Source organism: Dufourea novaeangliae, unplaced genomic scaffold (genome assembly GCF_001272555.1).
Source record: "Dufourea novaeangliae isolate 0120121106 unplaced genomic scaffold, ASM127255v1 scaffold21, whole genome shotgun sequence".
NCBI lineage: Eukaryota > Metazoa > Arthropoda > Insecta > Hymenoptera > Halictidae > Dufourea > Dufourea novaeangliae.
The window spans coordinates 5,885,518-5,901,619 of NW_015373910.1; the positions used below are offsets into that span (position 1 = coordinate 5,885,518).

Genomic DNA, 16,102 nt, shown 5'->3' on the forward strand with positions numbered 1-16,102 from the left:
TTTTTTTTTTTTTTTTTGGTTGTTCATACACCAAAAATCCATCGATCGTAATAGATATGGAGATCCAAGGGGGGGGGGGACAGACATATATCATCAAGAGAGATGTTAATGAATTCGATGTCTCGTTCACGACAGGAATAGGAACGTCTCTGTATCGTTTCCAAAAAGACACTACTACGTAAACTGTATTTCGGCTACACAACGATTAAAAAACGACGAAAAACAGATCGCTCGGTTCCCTTCTTAATAACGATCCCTAGGAATTTCCTTTCTATCGTCCATGAAAATTACAGAAATATTTTAGAAATATAGAATATATATATATAATTCTAGTAATATAGAGTATCCCCTCCCCCCTCCGATTTGGAAATCGCGCCGAGGGATTAAGAAGGCAACGAGCGAGCGATTGAACGTAAAGAAGATAGAATTTATGGAAAGGTCTATCACAACATATTAAATATGAGCATGCATTTGTAACGAGGCGCGCGAGCAGCTTTTCGTTTTTTTTTTTTTTATTGTATTCTCAACGCGCACAGATCGTTTAGCTTCTTTTGTTGCTGCATCGATCGGAGGGAATAATGATTAAGCTGAGATTTTTTATGGAGTAAAAGATGATCGCGCGCCACCCCCGTGCCCACTATCGATACATTCCAAGCATGCAAAACTATAATACAAATACGTGAAAAATCATCAAAGCTATGTATATATGTATATACTTGCACATAAAACCGATCAGGATGCAGGCAAACGTAATTTTCGCGGTCGAGATTATCTCGTTCTATCCCCGGTGTGTTGCACACACCCAAGAGCAACGGTAGACACTTTGCGAAACACGAGTCGTCGCTTTCGTTATTAATCTTCACCGACGAGGCATGTTTTCTCCTTTTTTTTTTCTCGTTATTTTGTATATCGTGTCGATGAGATTCTCGTACTATTTCACTTGTTCTTTATATTTGTACCGGAGAGCTTGACAATAATTTTGCGTTATTGATATTTTTTCGTCGGTTGGTTTAAACTTATCGATCACTACCGAGTAAACCGAATAAATTATTAATGAGCACAAGACTACCGTCGTCGAAGTAACAAGTAAAAATATTTCTGAGATATAAATATGTATATATATATAAACTACAAAAACGTGCAGAACCGACCACAAGTTTCGTCACTATCATCGTCTTCTTTGATTTACGCGATGTCCTTGAACGAATAATAATAATTGATGGTCGATCGACCGCTTAACGAAGAACCAATCTCGTATCCTCTTTTTGGTCATGTTTTCTCTTTTCGTTTTGTTTTTTTTTTTTTTTTTTAGTATGGTTTCTTTTCCTTTCGCTGTTTGTTATTAATAAGAAACTTGTAGCCCGAGCCGAAGCGACATGCACTATTGTTAAAAGTGAGCTACCAAGTTTCTATCAGGTAGAAGTATCATATAAATACGCTGAGCTTAGATACAGCATTCGTGTCCACCCCGCTGGCCCGTCGTGTCGTCGCGTAGCCAATTTTTCAAGATGATTCGCGGTTAATTTTTTCACCAAACGGAGGACACAGCGTGATTTCTTCTCTGTGCGTATTGTTTGCGGAGAAATTGTTTCTTGAAAAGTCCACCACGGGCGACACGACGAGCGTCCATTGAAAAAAAAAAATATATAAAAAAATATTAGAAAACAAAAAAAGAGAATAAATTAAGCAATCAGCCAATACCACGGTCTCAGTACGAAATATTTGTACACCCATATCAATATCTTACGTTCATATTGATTTGGATATATAGCAGCCGACGTCTCCAATTCAAAAAGTATAAGTCTCGATCGTGTTTAAACACATTCATCTCGGAGGACTTACGAAAATACCCCATTGTTGCTTCGAAAGGATCACTCTTTTCACGTGTTTCCTCTAATAAATGACAGATCTCTTTTTACCATATGCCGCGAGCCGACGATTTAAGAGATTTTCCTACTATACAGAGCTGAAACGAATTGTATTCGTTTCCCTGATCATATTCTTGTTTATAATTAACATTTCGAAAATGTATTCGGCAATATTTCCGCTGAACTTAGATGAAAAAACTTTCCTGTTTCATGAAACCCAAAAAGTGTTAAACTGATCGACTTCGTTCTTTAATACCATTAACCCTCACATTGTGTTTATATAATAGTTATCTGAAATAGTACCGGGATTACAAACTGATTAGAAAAAACGTATATATCTGTAGCTACATTACAATATACAAAAATTAATTGTATGAAATTTATTTAAAAATTTATGTAACAAACAGAATTACTCAAAGTTAACTGATCCTGAACACAGTACAAGGGTTAAAGAGAACACATGTTCTTTAGAGATAGTAGTAAAATAAACTATTCAAAGCAAATAATCTCAATTTTAGAAAACCCTTATTAATCAATAATAATGTCTATAAGATTCGACAATATCCCATTTCATAAATTCTCTTATAAAAAATTCCGAACATCTATTTTATATCTGAAGTAGGAGAACCGCTTAAAAATTTCGCGCCCGGAAATACAGCTCGTTCTTCGGCCATGTACTATAAAAATATCACACTTCCGTTTCCGTTAGGAACCGGCAGATTTTCAACGAGCGATCTCTTAAGATTCAACGCATATCTCTCTCTATCGTGGCGCTAGTATAACGAACGTAAACCTGGAAAACGAGAAACTGGCATTAGTCTCATTCATTCCACAATTTTTCCCAGATTTCCTCAAAATATGTCTCATATTGTTCGATACTTTTATATACCAGTCAAGTGCACGATCTCTTGATACCACAATCTGTCAATAAGATTAACGACACGAGAAACCGGAAGGGGCTGGGGACAATTCGATCTCTCGAATGGCCTGTGGCGGGAAATACAAGCTAACTTTCTCTTCACTTTTTGAATCGGGAGGCGCGCGGCGCGTCTATATCTTCATATATATATTGGTGGAATATATATATAATATATATATCGTGTGATACGTAATATATGTTGGTATATAAACACGTAGTGAGTTAAGGTAATATATAGAGTAAGGTGAGGTTAGATACGTGGCTTAGGCTGCGCGAACGCCGGTCTCCGAAGCTCCACCTACTGACTGGGATCAAATCGTCTTTGTAATGGTCCGCTGCAAACATATTGACAGCCACAACTGTAGGCGCTATCCTTCGGTTTTATAGCGGCTATACCGTCACGGTAATACGCTCGCAGTTTTTCACCAGTATTATCCTCGATTCTCAGTTAGTAATTCTTGCTTGTGTTTTTGTTAACACCGCATAATAAAACTGATCTACTTACAGACTAAACTTTTACACATCCCTTAAACGCTATGCTCTGTAATCATAGGTCTGCCTTCGGAACAGAGCCGACTGAATTAGGAATAATCGCATAAGTGTCCGAGCTGTTAATCAAGTATGACAGTGGATTACTATGGAATAGCATAGTGGTACGAGCTGTACGTCGATTTAAGATTTCCATATGCACGTACCAAACTCGAGAAAGTCTGCTGTGACAGTAAAATTGTGTACCTCACTCGTACGAGTTATGGAGTAACTTCTTTGAAACTTGTTTAGACAGACATTGTATATATGTATACTGACGATTGATAATACCCGTAGCAATGTTGCACCATCCAATTTGGATACGTTATGTGATGAACTTTATGTTAACACACTGTCAGGCGGCGATTTTCAGAGCACACTGCTGTCTACGGCCGGCGACAGTTGATGCACAATGTACACTGCTATCAGTGCTGCTTAAAGCCATCACTTTTCATTTTTAAAAAAAATGTTACGAAAGTATTATTGTATATTTATAATTGAGTATAGTATTAAATACTTTTAATGAAGTTCGGAAAATTTGTCGTATTCATGTTTAAAAAAATTTCACTACTGACAGACTGTCCATGAGTCCAGAACATCTATTTTTAGACGACCGGCCGTTTACGGAAGTTTTCACAACTAATTTTAGTCGACTGCCCGATAGTGTGTTAAATTAATCACATCATCTTACATGCAAGACGCAAGTCGAAATTAATAATCAACAGTTCATAAAAGCATGAACAATATTCATTTGTGTACTAAGATAATAAATTATTGAAAGAACTGCAATTCAACTCAATTTTTGAATACATATTTTAGATGTCACATGAACGAATATGAATGATTTGTTTTTAATAATTGTATCTATGCATATGGCTTCCAGAGATCTTATTTTGAAACATGAAAATAACAATCTGATTTAAACACAACTGATTACTTTCTTGTGCAATATTTTTCAAATCAATGAACTGCGTGTTTACCAACACTGATGATTATACAAAATCTTGATTAACTAACACGAAAGCATGTTACACTATACTTTATTTCATACATTTATATTCTGAATAACACCTATTTCGTCATTCTCAAATATTAATTTATGTTTGATGAATGCATTTAATGTGTATATGATCACCAGCCTTACTAACAACATAACTTATCTGAAAGCACTTATAAATTTAAATATAACTTCCAAAACATATTTTCAAACGTGTAGTAATGCAAAAATATATGATTCCTAAAAAAATATGGAACACTGCATTGAATATCACACATACGATGAAACAATTTTAATTGGAACAAGTTGTTTATACCTATAAAATCAAGAAAATAACTGAATATATATATATTTAAATCACACACAGTAGACTCTTACTAGAAATAATATAATATACCCATGAGTAGACCCCTTGTTAATCATGTCTCATAGACGTCATTGAATATATGGCCATATAATATTTCATTTTAGTACCAGGGACAATTTCTTTGGTTTTAAAAGGACTACAAATTTTAATTAAAACTTGTAATAATGAAGTCTATTTATATGTATGTTTCAACAGTTATTGATGTTGAATTAAAAGAGAAAAAATATTAAACTGAGTCAGAGTTTCAACAGTTTGTAAGTCCAAGGATCCTTCATAGGCTATATTTCTATCAATTCTTTTGTGTCAGTGTCCAAAACACTAGTAAGTAAGTACTTCAGTTTTCGATCGACTGGATGACCACACTATATCTCTTCCACCCGCGAGTATACGCATAATGCATTATTGGAATATGCACGTTGATCAAGTCAGCGAAAAGTGCATAAATAAGACGAAACGTGACATAACACGAAGAAAACCGATAAAGCCGCATTAAAAACCATAGTATTCCGAGTCGAGTATGGCTTTTAATAAAGAGTCATCGTGAATATTATCCAGGACGAAGTCTGGAAGCCATTTTGTATTTCCCACACAGAATGCGGTATTGATTTATCTGTCACTGGGCCAGAAATTCGAGGGTTTTTTCTCGCCGTACGAAGACGAGGATTCGTTCATGAAACAACGATACGAGCCTTGATCGAATTTGAACGTGCATCATTTTTCGCAGTTGTCGAATAGCTTCGCTTAACAAAGGAGAAAAAATTGTCTGTCGTACGAGTGACAAGTGGTATATCCTCGACTCGAAAACACGAGATACTCTTAACGTGTGTAACACATATTTCTAGTTGTTACGCGCGGTTACGATGTATAATTACCTTTCTTGTCGGTCATTATTGCTTAAAGTTTCACAAATTCTAGAAAAAAATACGATATTCCTAATTAAATCACCGATTTAAGTTACAATACTGAGGAGACGAGCAACGGCTGTGACACTTGACGGACACTAGCGCCCTTTATTGAGCCTGTCCGTGGCTCCCTTGATGCTTAGACACCATTGGTCGAACATTTTACGTGCGATCACCCAATGAACGTAACGCTCTCAACCTGATATTGACCGCCAAAAATTCAATACGTTCTAGAACAACAGAAGTTGTTTAAATACTTTTCCGTACTAGAATACGTTTTTTAGTAAAAATGTGTACTCGTATATATTATTAAAAACTATTATATAACAAACAGATGTTGCAACGACTTCTATACGATATTATAATCTTTTAACGTGTTCGTTTTATTTTATAGATTTTCATAATGAATTTTTAAATGAACAAAACCTTTTTGTCTATCGTAAAATATAATACTCGTTATTTTAAAAATGATAATATATGTAAATAAAGGTTATAATTACTTACTTATAAAAACTGACTTTAAGTCGTTTGCATTAGAAATGCAACCGGAAATGTAATTGGTCGCCCATTGCGACAGACTACAGTGTATATATATGCAACTAAAAATTAAATATTTATTTAAAAAGGAAGAAGATAATATTGCGCTGAATAATCAAATTCATTTGGTTTACTCGAATATTCTAACTTCTAAAACTCTACTTTGTTTGACAACTTCAAACAATTGTATCGTATCGTACACATAACGTTGTTGTGACATTCGATACATTCTACAGGAAAGTATTAAAAACCTGTTTCAATACAGTAGAATTATTATTATTATTATTATAAATAGTAATATCCAATATAATGATACGGAATACTTGAATGTATAATAATAAATTCAGTACTTAAAAGTTCTTTGACATTGAAACTTTAACTTTATAACCTCAACATCATTTATTGGAGTTTCGAACTATTTGAAGAAACAAAACTTTAAATAAATTACATTGTTTAATTACTATGGCACATGACAAAAAGACTGTAAGACGAAGCCGATCGCGAGAACGAGATCGTGATCGCGAAAGGGAGCGAGAACGCCGTGATCGACGACGATCTAGAAGCAGATCAAAGGATCGCAAGAAAGACAGAAAACGTTCTAGATCACGAGAACGATCCAGGGAAAGGGATAGATCTCGTGAAAAAGATGGGGACAGATCTAGAGAAAGGCGAGATCCCAAAGATAAATCCAAGGACGAAAAGAAAAGGAAACAGAGCCCTATATTTGTTATAGATGATGAGAATAAAAAGGAAAATAAAAATGAAACCAAGAAAGACGAAGAAGATATGGAAGAAAAATCAAAGCATGCTGCGAAAAAGGAACCACTTAGCTTGGAAGAGTTATTAGCTAAGAAAAAAGCAGAAGAAGAGGCTCGTGCTAAACCTAAATTTCTGAGCAAGGAGGAGCGTGCAGCTATAGCAATACAGAAAAGGCAGGAAGAAGTTGACGCTATGAGGAAACAGCAACAGGAAGTATGTAAATCTTTGTTCCACAACGAGAATGCTGGAAAGGAAAGAGAATGGGATGATAGAGACAGGTAAGTCATCTACTACAATCTACGTAACTCAATGATCATGGGAATGCCAGATGAAGAGATTTATTTCTAATAGTCCCAGTTGTGTAAATCTGTTCTGGTAAATTATACTTAAAAACTCCAAAGTTAAGATAATCACATAATAATCAATCATATAGGCGCAGAGATGGACAACGTGCAAGAGAAGATGAAATTAAGGACAAGGATAAAGAGAAAGAAGTAGAAGCTATTAAAGAACGTTATTTAGGATTGATAAAGAAGAAACGTCGCGTTAGACGATTGAATGATAGAAAATTTGTATTCGATTGGGATACATCAGAAGATACATCTGTTGATTACAATAGCATTTATAAGGAACGACATCAGGTTCAATTCTTTGGTAGAGGCAATCTTGCTGGTATAGATATCAAAGCACAGAAACGAGACCAGAGTAAATTCTATGGAGAACTTTTGGAAAAGAGAAGAACAGAAGCAGAAAAGGAGCAGGAGAAGTATGCATTTGTTTTAATATAGAGAATAATTCGTACAAGTATATAAATTGTTATTCATTCTTTTATTATCGTTTAGAATGAGATTGAAGAAGGTGAAGAGAAAAGAAGAAAAACAGAAGTGGGATGATAGACATTGGTCAGAGAAAGCTCTTCAAGAAATGACTGAAAGAGATTGGCGTATATTTAGAGAAGATTATAATATTACGATAAAAGGAGGACGCATACCAGATCCGATTAGATCATGGAAAGAGTCAGGATTTCCTAAAGAAATTCTTGATATTATTGACAAAGTGGGATATAAAGATCTAACGCCTATTCAAAGGCAGGCCATTCCTATAGGGCTTCAGAATAGAGATATTATTGGCGTTGCCGAAACTGGTTCTGGAAAGACTCTAGCCTTTTTAATTCCATTGTTACTGTGGATTACTAGCTTACCAAAAATTGAGAGATTAGAAGAAGCAGATCAGGGTCCTTACAGCATAATCTTAGCGCCTACGCGGTATGTTAATGCATATATCTGATTTAATCTTTATATTTAAACGAACTAAAATATATAAAACTTTGGTTCACAGTGAATTGGCACAACAGATTGAAGAAGAAACTAACAAGTTTGGGCAACCGTTAGGTATAAGAACAGTCGTTGTTGTGGGTGGTCTCTCGAGGGAAGAACAAGGTTTCAGATTGAGAATGGGTTGTGAGGTATTCACTTCATATTACGTAAAAGTTACGTATGGCATACAACATATAAACACTTATATTTTAAATTTTACCATTGCAGATTGTAATAGCTACACCTGGACGTTTAATAGATGTACTAGAAAATCGATACTTGGTTTTAAATCAGTGTACCTACATAGTACTAGATGAAGCCGACAGAATGATAGACATGGGATTTGAACCAGATGTGCAAAAGATTCTGGAATACATGCCAGTTACAAATTTAAAACCAGACAACGAAGACGCCGAGAATGAAGAAAAACTGTTGGCCAATTACAATACAAAGAAAAAATACAGACAGGTAAATATAATCACCTCCATTACTGTAACTTCTTAGTCTAAACGGTTCCTAGTTTATATTTCGTTTCTTTCCAGACTGTGATGTTCACAGCCACTATGCCACCTGCGGTGGAACGATTGGCTAGAACTTACTTAAGGCGACCGGCTGTTGTATACATTGGCAGCGTAGGCAAACCGACAGAAAGAACAGAACAAATAGTCCACATAATGGGCGAAGCAGACAAACGTAAGAAACTGATGGAGATCCTCAGCAGAGGAGTAGAACCGCCAGTGATTATATTCGTCAATCAGAAGAAGGGTGCTGATGTTCTTGCGAGAGGTCTAGAGAAACTGGGCGTACGTTTCTTGACATTATCATTAGAATCTGATTATGTATTACACACTTGGTACAATCTATTCTTTTTTTATTTATTAGTACAACGCGTGTACCCTTCACGGTGGTAAAGGACAAGAACAAAGAGAGTATGCGCTTGCATCTCTCAAGAGCGGTAGCAAAGACATTTTGGTTGCTACTGATGTTGCCGGTCGTGGTATTGATATTAAGGATGTGTCTATGGTTATTAATTATGATATGGCTAAGACTATAGAAGGTAAGTGGCGGCATCTTATAATTTAAAAAAAAAATGGAAACTGGTATTATTTCCTACCTTTGTTTGTAGATTACACGCATCGTATTGGTAGAACCGGTCGTGCAGGAAAGGCTGGTCTTGCTATATCATTCTGTACGAAAGACGACAGCCATCTGTTCTACGATCTTAAACAAACGATCCTCTCGAGTCCGATCTCTACTTGCCCACCGGAGCTACTGAATCATCCGGACGCGCAACATAAACCTGGCACGGTAGTAACGAAAAAGCGCAGGGAGGAGAAAATATTTGCCTAAAAACAAACACCTAATAATCGTATGTATTTCATCGTTGCACACGGGCGCATATTTTTTATAGTGTATAAAATAAAACGGAAATGGAACTGTGTATTTAAACGCAATAAATGAAATGTAAATACATACTATGGACATGAATCTTTGAGTTATTACTGCTTGTGCTAAATTCGAGGATCTACGAATGTAATGTTCGCGGATTGTAGCGTGAAAATCCTATTTCGGCAATCAGTTCTGAAAAATACATCAAATCTGTGATGTACTTTATTACACAATAATCCAATGCGAAACGTGTACAGATCGTTAGATATTAACGCACGAACTCAGCTTTCGACAACGGTGTTATTTAGTGTTAAAAATTAGTTACTAATCATTTTCCACGTGTTTCCGACGTTCTTCGTTTTATTTTCATGTAATGCAACATGGAATTCTAAATATCACGTACGCTCTTAATAAAGTAATTATAATCAAGGAACTGGAGCGGGTGGGGGTGTGTAATCCCCTTCTACTTTACATTCCTCTTTCCAATCGTCTGGTATCATTGGTTTCAAAATCTCTACAAATTTGTCAAATGGACAAATTGTCGTGCATCCAGGAATAGTCAAAGGGTACGGTTCACGATCGGTTGTGTTTCTTAAGAATACCTGTACGAAAAAATCGCGAGAGTTATAAAAACGATTGTCTAAATTCTTTTTCGTTGCATAAAGCATAAGGGTCTTACCTGAACATTCCATCCATTTATGTCTTCGTGTAATTCGATCATGATCATGATATTGTAGTTAGGCATTTGGTTATTCCACACATGCATAACGTCTAACAAAGTTACAATGGTACTGTCATGCCCGATATACATGAACATTTTCCTGTCCTCAGGCTCTAAAATATTGTCCTTTTTCGCTAACATGTCTACGACAATCTTCTTAAGGAAAGGTCCACCTTTCAGTCTTTTTAAATCATCACTGTACACGTTCAGTTGAAAATCGTATAATGTCAACGGTATCAATTTATCAGGATAGTAATCTTTCGTCCATTCAGGGAGGGTCAAGTTCATTTGTTTCTAAAGCACAGAATTTATAATATATGTATAAGATACTTCTACAGAACGCGTATAAAGTTTCTGAAGACGACTACACACACCTCGGCCGTCAACGTTCCATAAATTGAATTAACATCCTCGGGAGACGAAATTGCCATACCCGTTAAGTTCGTTAACTCTTCGTACAATTGGCTGTTATCATCTTGAACCTTTTGCACTTCCGGTAAAGATGTAATCGTGTGTCGCAACTTGGTGTATCTCGGGCATGTGTCCCATATCAACATCATCTACAAACATGTGAAGAATTAGAAATTGGGTTAAACTAAATGTATAATGGAAACTATGCGCATATTACAAAACACCATGCGTACCGTATCTTCATTACGCGGTTGATAAAACAAGGTAACAGGTTGCCACGGTAAATCAGCCTTGAAAGACTGTTTTTCGTTTGGTTTCCACAGAGCAGCTGCTTCCAACAAAGCAGACATTTTTGTACGATCAACCGCGGTACATTGTAGGTAAAATATATTCGGACTGTATATTGGTCCCAGAAAATCATTATAACGATCACGTAGGAAAATCCCTTGATTATACTGACTTCTTCTTCCTTCCTACACACCAGTTTTCACGTGTAATTATTAAATGAAATTTTAATATTACAATGATAAGAGAAAATTATTACATTTGTCAGCTGTCCCCAACCATAAGGTTCCATGGAGTCATTCACGTAAGGATCATTTGGGTAGGTGTCTTGCGGCGCCCTTTCTCCGTGCCTCATTACCTAAAATGTTATTCTTTGAATTTGCCTAAGAATAAAGAACAAAGACGATATTGAGCTACCTTATCTAATAGACAGTACTCTTTCAATATTTTTCTTTATCGTGTTTTCATTATCAAGACGATTAGACTCATATAAACGAGGCTTCTCTCTGTTATCGTGGTGTCTTTCGAAAGAAATAAAATTCGTATTGTGAAAACTCTGTGCTAATTTAGTTGATCATCTGATAAACTCAATCCAGCTGCAAATACATACGTCTTAAACGCATATACGGTAAACTTGGTATCGAAAGGGGAACACATTGTATATCCGAGAATGAATTCTGGACTGAACTGCTTTAATTCGACGCGTTTCTTTTGCACCTACCACTGTTACTAGTCGCAGACTAGTATCTCCAGTTTTTTTCTCATTATTCTTGTCATTAGTCGCGCCTTCGTCGATTGTCACTGGCGATCCTAGAAACGGGGAGAGAATATGCTGCATTAAATTACAATTTCAAGGACGTTCATGAAACTAAATACTCGACAGAGTAGAGATCGAAGTCACTCGCTACAACAAAAAAAAACAAACAAAAACTAATCTTCGTTCAAGCTTGTTGGTGAAAGATTACCTGACGACGAACAGACGACAACCGCAAAGATCACGAGTTTACACGCGAGCATTATTGAAACGATCAAGAAGATTTTCGAGGACCGCCTTCCATTGACCATTCGCCTCCCCACGAGCTGTCGCACGAGTAGAACGGTCGCGTACTGAGATCTTAAGAACTGTCAGCAGATAAATCCTATGTCCCCACCATGCGAAATGCTGTATTATACAATATAATGTTACTAGCAACAAGACTGTCCGTCTTCTGTACTCAAGTGTCGAACATTTATTCTATTGATGGCATCCGTGACCGGGTGAAATATTAAAAAGTATACCTCGTACACATGCAGACGGTTCTTCACTTCTGCGCGTTCGTTAACGTCTCATGGAACCCTACAAACATATTATAAATTAGGAAAGTGTTGATAAAAAAGAAAAAAGACAAGCATAATATACTATGAAATAAAAATGTCCAATTATCTAAGGCAACTAGTGCTCTAGATTCCTTGATCTTATTACGGTAATAAAACAGCATTTTTATTATCGGTTCCACACGACGTCAGGTAACGCGAACAATGCCTCCGTTTGAGAAAAATAAAATAAGACAACGGAAGCGGCGTTTACTCGGTTATGTAACAAGCTCATTGACTTGCAACAATTTCTTATTATCCAACATTATGTTCTGACCGTGACTGGCTACGAATCGAAAGCATATGACATTTTAATTGCTATCCTTGAGTAGTAATTAAATCGCGCCGCGACACTTTTGTAATTCGTGTAATAGCTATTTCATTGTGCATATTTTGTCGGATTGAAAGTGAACGAAATACCAGAAAAAATTGTAGAACTCTTGAAGTCTGCAAAGACTCGCGCATAAAAGGGAACTAGGTTGTCGGGAACCGATTCTGACTAGTTTTTAATGGAATGCCAATATAATTGCGGTCTAACAATAAGCATTACTCAAGATATTATTTAGCATAACGGAAAAAAAAGTGTCTAGTAATAACACGTAATAGCACGTAATGTTGGCGATCGCTCAAAAAGATACTGATAACACACCGCAATCATACAAGGAAAAATCCTCTAGGAATAAATTTGAATTAGAGAAAATTCAAAAAATGTTTAAACAGTATCGAAAGACAGAGATCATTCATGGAACAAGGAAAGTTGCATTCAAATTATACCAGAATTCCTTTCTTCGTTTTAATTGAAACACCGATCAAAGTATTACCAGCGCGATTCGTGAATTTTATAATCGCAACAAACTGATCGATGCAACAGCTACAATATATTCGATTAAAATCTTCCGAAAATGAATTCGTTTGAAACCTCTAGAATTTTCCTACTTTCCCGTTGATGAAAGTCTTCTAGGAGTCAGACTCTCGTCATTTTTTATTGTCACGGCAACGATAAATCAAGGTATTCGTTTGTTTTATCGAAATATCCTTCAATCGCGTCGTCCTCACAAGTTCAATAGAGGTATCCGCAAGGCTTGATCATCATTCACGCGATCCACGAGCTCACGAATTAAAGAAGCTCCAGGATAGAAGTAGCCACGTATGCGAGCATCTTCGTGAAACGAACGCCGGAAACCCGCCGAAGACGCGGATTCATTGGAAGGACCTGAGCCTGTGGATACGAAAACCGTTTCAGCCGTGGATCGCTTAAACGAGGGTGGTCAAACGGCGGTGTCGAAACCCCGGAGGTCCCGTCGCAAGAAGCCGAAAAACGCTACTGCCAACTCTAAGGTCTCTCGCAAAATAATTCGTGAATTATTCAAAAATTTCTATATACATCATAAAATCTGGTCTTTCTCTAATAAACGCATAAAGTTATGAAAACTGTTCTCTGATCAGTTTTTGAATACTTTCAACGAATCTACAAGTGTTTCCAACGTTTTAACGAGTACATCATGAATTTCAAGGCAAAAGCAATGGCAACTCCTTGCGGTGAGTACCGAAAGGAAAGCCAGAAGTCCAATACACAGCCAGGGACACAGGCAACGAATCAACAGCCGTGTTCCGTGCCAGCGATTCAGAATCAGACTACCTCGACAGCCCCGATGCGACTGAGGTCTCTCTATACGGCGCATAGTTATCATGCTCAGACAGAAGAATCTAATTTTCAGGTACGTCTTACAAGTACAGCAAGAAAAACCTGGAACTTCGATCTGACAATCGTTCATTAAACGGACCTTTCCTGGCTTTACGAAGCTGTAGGGGGAGTTGGGGCACTTTGATGCAATGGGGCACAATGAAACATCAATAGATAGTATCTCGATATCCATAAACATTTATATGTGCATCCGTCAAACCTACTGGAATTCATTTCATCTCCAGCGATACAGTGAATTTTCCAAGTATTTCGAAACACCTCCGTCGGAGCAATGGGGCGGTTTAACGAATGCAACGCCGCTTTGGCGGCAACCAAGGAATTCGAAAACCATCGCACCCTATTACGAGGAGACGTGCGTCTACGCCGAGAACTGGAGGGAACACGACACCGACGCAGCCATCGTCGCCACGCCGCATGGGACGATTTCCTTGAGACTTCACAACAGGATTCGAGTGGACATGACGATCGATCGCGCGGTCAGAATAATCAATTTCAAGGTATCCCCTTTTTTTTCCTCTACACTTCGTAACGGAATTCCCCAGTTCGGAGATGATGAATCTTTTTAAAAAGTATCCCCACGTGTCTTCTACAAAAGGAAATTAATATGGAATTGACAATAAGATGATTCGCATTAAAATTCATGATGGAGAAACATGCTTTCATACTCACACGATTTTTATCCGAATTATATTTATCGTCAGCGTAGAATAACATCGTATTATCGTTGAGCGGTTCTGGAGCAGCCGCGGCATTACTACACCCGAATGGGAGAATATATCAGTACGGATCTCGAGTTGAAATCTTGGCCCACGACGCCCACGGCAATAACAAGTTAGTGGTATCTGTAACACCATTAAAGTACCATTAACAACGATTATTGCCCTTTATTAGATATGCAAAGATGTGGTATAAAGGGGTCAGCTTCACTTCCGAGCAATGCGCCCTTGTCTATTTAGTGGACACTGCGGGAACGAGAACGACCACAGACTCGTTTTCCGATATGAGTCAGGTACAGTGATAACGATACACGTGTATTATAATTATTTACATTCACTTTTTATCTTCCAGGATTTCTCTCTAAGTGTTTTTTACTCTCGTTCTCGGCACGGTTCAGCGTGCCTACAAGAAGCTGCAGCAGCTTTAAATGCTGCCCAGTATTGGTTGACTAACGAAGGAGTAGAGAATTGGATCATCAATAACGTCAGAGTTTCTCAGACACCCGATGGTCTTGTTAGGTATCTTCTATTATTTTCATATACAGAGACACATTAAATGTCTGTTGGCAGTTTGGAATAATCGAAAAAAAAATGTATACTGTGGTGGTATTGCCCTCGGCCACCGTAGAACTTTGTTCCCAAGATTTTTATAATTTTAACGGATAAGTATATCAGGTATATTTCTCTTGTCAGGATTGCACGGAACAGTAATAAGTATCAGTTGCGTACATCCCCCAGTAATGGTACCGCCTCGTTAACAACACCGTTTTTACACTGCACCGCTTCTCTGGGCCAGACATCTCATCTTTTTGTGCGTCGCGGCGAACGACGTATGCATTACGACGGGACCAGTTTTATCGTGCGAAATGCAGGCCACAGCGCTGGATTTGACGATAACAATCAGCTGAAGGTTTACTAAGAAATTCTCGTGCGAACTCTCATTGCCGCGAGCTTGGTTGGTAAAAAAAGAAAAGAAAAAGATATCTTCACGACGACACAACCATCGCATCCAGTATACAGATTTTCACTTTTAACGTCATAAATGTAATACAGCCACGTGAAGCTGAAACGAAACTGTCACGCCTTTAGAACTTAATCTCTTGCAAAGTGACTGAATGAAGTTCGAGCAAGCTGCCAAACATTCTATCCAGTTTTTAAGTTTAGAAATTTACTTGAATTCCATTTTAATGACGTTTAGTAATTTAATTGAATTGCCTTCATTTAGGTGCACAACATAGCTACCACGAGAATAGAGTACGATATATTCTATAAAAAGTTTCTTTAAATTTGGAACGATTGATATTTTCAACTGATTTGTTCCTTATACTA

General features: G+C 37.2%; 4 protein-coding genes across 5 annotated transcripts in view; 2 read left to right on the top strand and 2 right to left on the bottom strand.

The window, feature by feature from the left end:
* The window catches only part of LOC107194198 (DAZ-associated protein 2-like), a 13,584-nt gene extending 7,905 nt beyond the window's left edge, over nucleotides 1-5,679 (bottom strand). For both annotated transcript variants that reach the window (XM_015583784.1, XM_015583783.1), the window contains exon 1: nucleotides 5,552-5,679. In XM_015583784.1, coding sequence (XP_015439270.1) covers nucleotides 5,552-5,567 — 16 coding nt within the window. In that variant the 5' untranslated portion in view covers nucleotides 5,568-5,679. The remainder of the gene's footprint in view (nucleotides 1-5,551) is intronic.
* Nucleotides 5,680-6,460: 781 nt separating this feature from the next.
* LOC107193996 (probable ATP-dependent RNA helicase DDX23) lies at nucleotides 6,461-9,638 on the top strand. The gene is made up of 8 exons (XM_015583550.1): nucleotides 6,461-7,155; nucleotides 7,311-7,643; nucleotides 7,720-8,142; nucleotides 8,216-8,342; nucleotides 8,422-8,661; nucleotides 8,736-8,996; nucleotides 9,076-9,250; nucleotides 9,320-9,638. Exons 1-8 carry the CDS (start codon nucleotides 6,581-6,583, stop codon nucleotides 9,541-9,543), a joined length of 2,358 nt encoding a protein of 785 aa, XP_015439036.1. The 5' UTR covers nucleotides 6,461-6,580; the 3' UTR covers nucleotides 9,544-9,638.
* Nucleotides 9,639-9,923: 285 nt separating this feature from the next.
* Nucleotides 9,924-12,133, bottom strand: LOC107194083 (prostatic acid phosphatase-like). The gene is made up of 7 exons (XM_015583647.1): nucleotides 11,965-12,133; nucleotides 11,721-11,809; nucleotides 11,259-11,357; nucleotides 10,948-11,187; nucleotides 10,678-10,863; nucleotides 10,262-10,597; nucleotides 9,924-10,184 (listed from the first exon to the last, which is right to left on the bottom strand). Exons 1-7 carry the CDS (start codon nucleotides 12,062-12,064, stop codon nucleotides 10,008-10,010), a joined length of 1,227 nt encoding a protein of 408 aa, XP_015439133.1. The 5' UTR covers nucleotides 12,065-12,133; the 3' UTR covers nucleotides 9,924-10,007.
* Nucleotides 12,134-12,151: 18 nt separating this feature from the next.
* On the top strand, nucleotides 12,152-15,851 carry LOC107193938. Its single transcript, XM_015583478.1, has 8 exons — nucleotides 12,152-12,209; nucleotides 13,596-13,690; nucleotides 13,867-14,070; nucleotides 14,282-14,554; nucleotides 14,764-14,888; nucleotides 14,949-15,066; nucleotides 15,126-15,292; nucleotides 15,467-15,851. The coding sequence occupies exons 1-8, from the start codon at nucleotides 12,152-12,154 to the stop codon at nucleotides 15,690-15,692; spliced, it is 1,266 nt and encodes a 421-aa protein (XP_015438964.1). The 3' UTR covers nucleotides 15,693-15,851.
* The last annotated feature ends 251 nt before the right edge of the window (nucleotides 15,852-16,102 follow it).